Source organism: Branchiostoma lanceolatum, chromosome 3 (assembly GCF_035083965.1).
Source record: "Branchiostoma lanceolatum isolate klBraLanc5 chromosome 3, klBraLanc5.hap2, whole genome shotgun sequence".
NCBI lineage: Eukaryota > Metazoa > Chordata > Leptocardii > Amphioxiformes > Branchiostomatidae > Branchiostoma > Branchiostoma lanceolatum.
In genome coordinates, this window is record NC_089724.1 from 16,883,423 (window position 1) to 16,891,288 (window position 7,866).

Here is a 7,866-nt window from a genome sequence, read left to right on the forward strand (position 1 = left end):
ACAACAAATGTAACAGGTACAATGTATGGCAAGTTCGTAGGCGGTACAATATGTCAATACATATATGTCTTTGCTCATTAACAATGGCTAAAGAATTCTACAAAACTTAAGTCTAAACACTACGGTATACAATAAGAGTAACACAAAATACATATGTGGAACTAAGTTACATGATACACAGGAAACATCAATTGTTTGCTTCAGAGATCAATCTATTTCTTTTTAGAAAAGAGGTAGATATGTATTGGCCTATGTACAAGGAAATTGCGTCAGGACATGACATAAGTAAATTGAACGTTTCTGGGCTGGTCTTAGATGGTAAGGTTATGTTTGCATTGCGGGTGATAATATTCATAAGTGTCTGTCTCTCTTCAATGTACGTGGGGCATGTTAAAAGAAAGTGGAATTCATCTTCAACAGTATGTTTGCAGGTAGGACATCGTCTCTGAGTGGCTGGTACATTATTATGACGACCTTTTTCTATTTCTAAACAGTGTGCGCTAATTCGCAGTTTGGTTATGTTCGCAACAAATGATTTATTTTGGATTGAGGAAAGGTACTTCTCAAATGTGAAGTCAGTTTTGAATTTAGAATAGGTTTGCAGCTTGCTGTAACTTCTAATCTCTTGCCTATGCCGCGTGTTATAGGAGGCCTGCACAGGAGGCTAACCCGTATAGCCCAACAACAGCAAGCTGATACCGCCCGTTGATGTATGAACCATCTGATAATGAGAGGTAATTAAGGGCCGTGCTAATCCTGTACAACCTGTAATCTGTTCTAATCCGTAATCCCCACGGAACCATCTGGCACGTGGCGCGAAACGTTTCCCATGGCTTTGCTAATCTCCAACCTCGCCGGTATGTGTTAAAACAAGGTGCCCGGCCGGGAAATGCTACGGTTTCCCTAGCCTCCGTTGAAAACTGCATTGGTGATTTTTCTTTTCAATTACGCGCAGGTTTATGATAGCTACCGGGTTCTGATTTCTTACTGCGGCAGAGGCAAAAAAACATCCGGGGCAGTCTACCAAGGGGGCTGCAATTTCACCCTCACCATATCTGCTTGGAGGTTGAGTTTTAGCCGCAGAAAACACTTAATCACCAGAACGAACTATTTTTCTCGCAGCTCTAGCGATAGTACGGAGAATATTCCACTCAGAAAAAGATATATAAATAAACAACAAGCGTACTGGTTTGGCTTTGTATACATGATTGTGTCCAGTCGGACACCTACTTCAAACCCTCTTCTGGTCTATTTTCGATGCTGCGATTTAAAACAAGATTTTTCCTGGCATTAAATGCCTTTTCCTTTGATTTCTGTGTGAAGATTGATTTAGCCCAAAGAGTCCCACGATACACATGCTATACCTGCTATTTTGCCCCTGGGTCCCGGTTTCATGTCATTGATATATGTAGAATCGTATGCGTAGATGCTTAGATGTCTAGGTAAGGCCAGCCGACAAACGACACGAAAGAAATATATATTTATAGACGATGTAATAATAATATTGCAACACTAGAAGCGCATTGATGCTGTTGTTGAATGCTTCTAGAAACACGCATCACTTTGATACATCACACCTCTTACCAGATGTGGCGGAGAAAATTAGTCTGCTCAATTTCGCATGGTGTATTTGGTTCATCTCTTATTCTATCTTTATTTTTCTTAAACAGATTACAAATGGGCTGTTTGTGTAGGTTTTGGTACGAGGGAATAAAACAATTCTGTCGACTAAATTGATTTTATCTGCGGTCATTTCGCCAGTTCAAATTGTACATTAGCATGAGCATATTGACGGACAGAAATAATGTACCGGGAAAATCGTCTCGAAAACAATCTCTCACGTGATGCGACGCGAGCTTGTTTTTGTGCGTCCGCCCGGTGAGGCTTAGGGGCTTCGTTTTCCATATGCGGACTAAAAGGGGAATACGTAACAACACCGGGGCTACACACACGCGTATCGACGTCACAGCGTCACCGGAAGAACGTCAGACGTCAACGAGATCATGCCCGATATATTGACGCTTCTTCCCGGACGTAACATGCGTGACGTCGGTGCGCCATTAAGCGCGCGGCGTGCGTAGCTTAAAGAGGAGCCGTCCCGGAAGTGGGGTTGATGATGTGTTTATAGCGGTGTTGCTGGCCTGAATAGCGGCGCGCGGCTTACCGCCGGGAACACTCGTGTACAGGTGGACGATGTTTTACCAAACATTTCTCTGTGATTCAAAACTAACAGAGTGTGAGAAAAACGCATCGCGTGGGTGCAGCGGCGGAGATGATCATTACAGTTAATACTGACACATGGGTGTAGCGGGGGATCATGATCATTTAACTGAACGTCAGTATAGAACGGGACCTCAGTTCCCGATGTGGACGGTTCTTGTCACGGAAGATATCTGTTTGGTTATGTGTGAGCGCACCGGCGGAGAAATCTCTGCATTAACCCCTCGCCCACGTACATTCGGCCGGCTCATTGCATATCAGTTCGCCGGCAGGCCTGCCCACGTGCATATACTGTACAGCCGGCACACGGAATAAAGGTGCTGAAATGTATGATTCATGAACACACTCTGGGACGTCCTTTGTGTGTCCGTTACCCCGTATTTGTGATAGTATAAACCACATCGCGTTCTTGACACATTTTATCTGAATTCATCATCCCCGTCCCAGTAAAACGGCTCTCCCCCTAGCTCTGGTTCCCCGAACCCCCTTCCCCCGCACCTCCCCCGCCCTAGGCCTTTCCATGCTATGATCAGTAAGAAAAGCGTAGGTATAGCTCAACAGAAAAAAATACAAGTCGGAGACAGATGTCAAGAAAATATCCGTAACATGTCTTCTTTTTAATTGTTTTTCTTTTGTCGATATAGTAATTCAGAATAAATTCCCTTGAGTTGAGATACATGCCTATTTTTGATATCATGCTTACATTTGGTGCGCATGAAAGATGAGTAAAATAGTATGGCAGCTGTGGATACATTACACTATAGTCAAACATTTATCTGCGGAAATATCCCGCCGCCTCGGAGGAGCCACAAGTCCTGCTCCAAGCACTTCTCCGGAGCGTCTACGTTCAAACGACTTGACACAAAGTGTAGAAAACCTAACATCACTGCACGGGCACACTGATACTGAGGAGGGCTGGCGTACTAGAACACTACACGATGTATCAAAACAGAGAAAACACCGCCCCCTCTCGCGTACATACATGGCACAGCAATACAAGCGTATTCATCTTGAGTTTTAGTTAAAGCCAGTCTTTTCGACACTACCTGAAGCTACATAATTCTCTACGCAATAACGTACTTAGTACTGCGTCTAGGGCGAGCGACGACATAGTTTGCAACACACCTTAATACCGACTAGTACAGTGTTTACAACGTTATGAAGGCCCGGCACCTGTCCGGACCGGTAGTCTAATCGTGCCTCACGGTACAACAGAAAATACAAGATTCAAAAACCGAAAGAATAAGCAAGCTATAGCTTTGTCGAGAAACTTGGCATAGTTGCGTTTCTTACCGACTGTCCTTCTTTGGCAACACGGGTCTTCAGGTCTGTGGCTTACAGGTGTCAATCTCTAGTTATCAATCCGACATGTCTGGAGAAAACATTACCACTTGGAAACGTAAAACGAACCGTGAACCCAAAAGACGTTACAGGTTAGGAGAACTAGCCCTTCGGAACACAGAGACAAGAGTTCAGACACAGCGCGGATGAGATGAGAGCAGTTTTTAGTTCTTCAGTCTGTAGCGAAGTTTTCGGTTTGTTGTTTTCTGTAAGAGTCTAGGCCGACGTCGTGACGGTGCTGACCGGTAGAGTTAGCAAGCTGGAGTGCGGAGGGACAGACACGGTGGACGGGGAGTCGGAGGAAGACGCCAGCGTCTTGCAGTCCTTCTTTCCCTTCTGCCGAAGGTGAATCTTGGTGTGTCTCTTCCTCTCGTCGGAACGCGCGAACTTCCGGCCACAAGTGTCACACTGAAACGGCTTTTCGCCCGTGTGGGTTCTGATGTGTGTGGTCAGGTGGTCGGACCGACTGAAGTTGCGCATACAGATGCGGCACTGGAAGGGCTTCTGTCCCGTATGGATTCTGATGTGTCGCGTCAGTTCGTCCGAGCGAGAGAACCGCCGGTCACAGGTGTCCACAGGGCAGGCGTATGGTCGCTCGTGTGGGGGCGTCTTGCTGTTTCTGTTGGGATATTTGCGAGCCTGGGGCTTGTTCACGGTGTCCGACGCCACCTTGTTGGGGCTGGGGCTCATTCTGTAGGGCTGACTGATGAGTTTCTGTGTCAGGGTGACGAAGTCTGTGAGCGGCCCGCTCTGAAGGACCATGTGCTCAGCCCCATACTGAGGCGGCGGCGTCGCCTTGTCCACCTGGCTCTGTTGTTGGAACGGGAAGTCCGGGATGACTGGCCACTGGTACTTGACGTTACCGTTGATTGGCAGGTTGCGCTGGGGCTCGGGCTGGCTGAAGATGGGCAGGCAAGTTCCACTCATGTCCATAGGCGCGCCTGTGTAGGTCTTGGTGTCGGCAAGGTAGGTGTTCTCGCAAGTGGTGTAGGCGGTGGTGGAGTCGGGCTCTGGGGTCAGACACGGTGAGTGCGAGCTGGAGACGGACTCGGCTTGGGAGGCGAGAGGGCTGGTACAGACGGGCGGCAGCGGCTCGGGCTGGCTCTGCTGGGTCATGCTCAGGGCGTTTTGGATGTTGGTGTTGAGCAGGGTCAGCAGGGAAGCGGTGTGTTCTGCCGGCCACTGCCAGGCGGTGTCTCCGCTGCCAGCTCCCGCCGTCGTGAAACTGCCGCGGTACACGATGCGGTTCCCGGCTTTACTGGTGTCGGGGTACGAGGAAGCTTCGCCCTCGCGTTTGCAGAAGTCGGCCACGGGGGCGATGGTGAACTCTGCGTTGAAGTTGCCTGCAATGAAGAAGCGGAGACAATGTCAGAGAAATGCGTGGTTGGGTGTAAATGTAGTCCTAGACCACGCGAAAGCCCGCCCACACTACCCCGCGCTACAGCGGGTCAGGCCTGAATTACGCACATTGGCGAATTATGAATGGAAGTAATTTGATTTTTTAATTTCTAAATCGCAATAGGGGGCGGGGACTACGATCGATAGGGACCACTTGGCATAAAGCCGAGCGCCGGTCGCATGGAGCATGTTTAACGGTGGCAACAACACAAAATAAAACCGATTTCTTTTCCGCTTTCGAGAATTAACAACTTTTCCACGCACACCTACCACTCTCCGACACTCCGAATCTTGGGAGGTTCTGAACAAACTTCGTAATTCCCCAGCGCCCGCTCACACGCCTACTCAACCTACCACTCATAAACCACGTTTGACATATTCATCGAGGATGTAAACATTGCCAGTTATTATGCGGCCATGAAAAACAGAACTTACCGAGCGAATCCGAAGAGTGGTCGCTAAATTCCGACGCGGGCTCTCCCTGAGTGTAGATGCTGTCGGAGCTGGTGGCGCTCGGCACCGTGGTGTGAACGCTCAGGTCCTCGGGCCTCAGGTTTGCAGGCAGCGGAGCTGGGTTATTGAAAAAGCTGGTATCGAAACAGAGCAGAGACGATGTAGCTGCTTCTGATAGCTTCAGCTCCGTAGCTACTTGTGACAAAGTGTCAAGTGCATCCATCATTCGAGACATCTGTTCTGCAAGTACTAGGAGTTCGCTTGTGAGCGGAGCTTGGTCCGGCTGTTTTCGGTCGTCCCCAAGCCGAAGCGGTAGAACTCGGGGTGCGCTCGTGAGTGATCGGTGCGGTTTGCGGAGATACACGAGTAATGTTCGGCTTCGTTCGGAGAGGCGACTGAGTGCAGCCGAGGAGGTAGGCGTTTTCCTTATATTCTGGATTCGTGTGACGTCGGGAAAATTCGGTGGCCAATCAGAGGCCGTCGGTTCCGTGTTGTCCTAGTGACGTCAGATGACGTCTGTATAAATAAAAGATTACAAATTGGCTCAATGAAAATTGATAGCGCTCGCCGTATATGACGATGACGCTTCAATGCGAGCTTCCGATGCGGAAGAACAAAAATAAAACAAGTGCTTGAGACCAGAAGCCATTTTTTGTGTGAAAAAATCTAGTTTTAAAGCATTTTCTTTTGATATTTGGTCACCTGATTCGCAGACCACCCTACAATTATTTATTGACTTTAGGCGGGCCACTTTGACAGGCCCCTTTGTCTCTTGGGGTCGGCACCGGAACCTAGCCATACCAAATATGGGCATAGAGCTGGGAGAGGCTGCAACGTCACAAATCGTCGGGGCTCAGCGACGCACCATATTTGGTGATGCTGCCGCCGAAGAATTTCGGATCAATTCGGCTGTCGCGGGAATGCCCTTATACGGAGAAACGCGGAATAATGCAAAGCATCGATTTTTACCGAAGGGTGCCCGGAACTGACCCGAGGACCCCACGAAGGGGTTTCGGCAGCCGAATGCAGAACAGTGCTATTTACTCGTATTTTGTGGTGCGTGGTAACATTTTCCATGCGACGGGAGTAAACCTAGGACGATTTTATTTCACGGGGACGTTTTCAGGCTTAACGTGGCGCCCTGCAGGCAATAGTTTTGTGCTGGGGAGTTGGGATTTCGAGACTGAAGCTGTTGTATATGCTTTTAGCAGCCCGTGCCGACTTACGTATGTATGTGTACTATTGTACGTATGGACTTACTTCAGACGTTGTAACCGTCCTCGATGTATTAAGCCCTGTAACTTTTGTTTCGTTACATGTACATGTTTATTCTGATTAAAACGTTCGCTAGCATGCATAGAACGGCTTCTGCTTTACTTTTTTCAATGTGTTGGTACCTAGTGGTGTATACAGTTACAGTAAGGAGCTAAAACGTTTGGTGGTAGGGTGTATAACTTGTCCGTCGCGCGTGCACCGTTTAATACAGTACTAGAATACTGTACTTCCACCGCTTCTAATGAACATATTGCTATCACAATCTTTAAGTATCAGACTTTGAATTCTCCTCAAAGTGATGCTGTTATTTAAACGATATTGTGTAGAACATGCAATTGAATGATGTGGTCTGTCTTCAGTGCTAGTGACGAGCGTTCTTGTTCAACCATTGAAAATGCGGTTGTAATCACCCTGGTTCCGTTTTTCTGTCATTTCCCCACACTGTCTCTGTGGTTCGCAATGTTCGATACAACACGTTTCAAAATGACTTTGTTTGGTGTTTGTGGTGATGGGGAGGGGAGGGGGGTCTTTGTTGACAAACAAACGTGGGAAAAGGTCGGAACTCTGGGTCAACAGTTGGGCAAATCATATTTTGTAACCTGTCCGACTACTCATCACCGGTGCACCCCCCTCCCTCCCCACTTCTTCCTGATTACACACAGTACATGGGTATGGGGTGCATTTGTATTATCAATATGCAGCGAGGTGTATATACATTTTTCAGCCACAAAACCAAAGTCCATGCGCCATGATAATGATTTGCGGTGTCTCGGGACGAGGCCTCGTGGCGAGGCCTCGTGGCGGTTCAGACGGGGCGTTGTCTGGGGCGGTTAGCCGCATTCCCGCCGACTGAGGTTAGCAGGCGGTGCGCTGACTGGGACGCGTGCCAAGATGTCAGCACACACTGACGTTCATACATGCCTGTAGGCGCTTCTCGCCTGTCTTTCCGCTTGGTTTTTTGTCCGAAGACCGCAGTCATAATGCCAGAGATAGAAAATCTACCTCACGGGATAAAAGATAATTAGGAACGGTCACCGCACCACAACACTGTCTTGTTATGTCAGAACAGATAAGCCCTTCAGACTGGTTTCCGAGTGCGGAAGTTCATCATTCGGCGGGGAGAACTTGGGCCGCACTTCCTTTGTGTTTACGTAGGGGAAGTGGAGACCCATGCCTCTC

The 7,866-nt window shown here is 48.3% G+C and overlaps 1 protein-coding gene across 1 annotated transcript; it reads right to left on the reverse strand.

Annotated features, from left to right (window-relative positions):
• Positions 1-2,807: 2,807 nt before the first annotated feature.
• LOC136430665 (early growth response protein 1-like) lies at positions 2,808-5,829 on the reverse strand. Its single transcript, XM_066421450.1, has 2 exons — positions 5,395-5,829; positions 2,808-4,904 (listed from the first exon to the last, which is right to left on the reverse strand). The coding sequence occupies exons 1-2, from the start codon at positions 5,645-5,647 to the stop codon at positions 3,778-3,780; spliced, it is 1,380 nt and encodes a 459-aa protein (XP_066277547.1). The 5' UTR covers positions 5,648-5,829; the 3' UTR covers positions 2,808-3,777.
• Between the last annotated feature and the right edge of the window lie 2,037 nt (positions 5,830-7,866).

Coding starts and splice junctions, on each gene's coding strand:
- LOC136430665 (XM_066421450.1), bottom strand. CDS start 5,647: ATGTCTCGAATGATGGATGCACTTGACACTTTGTCACAAGTAGCTACG. Junction 4,905..5,394: donor CCACTCTTCGGATTCGCTCG/GTAAGTTCTGTT, acceptor TCTTCATTGCAG/GCAACTTCAACGCAGAGTTC.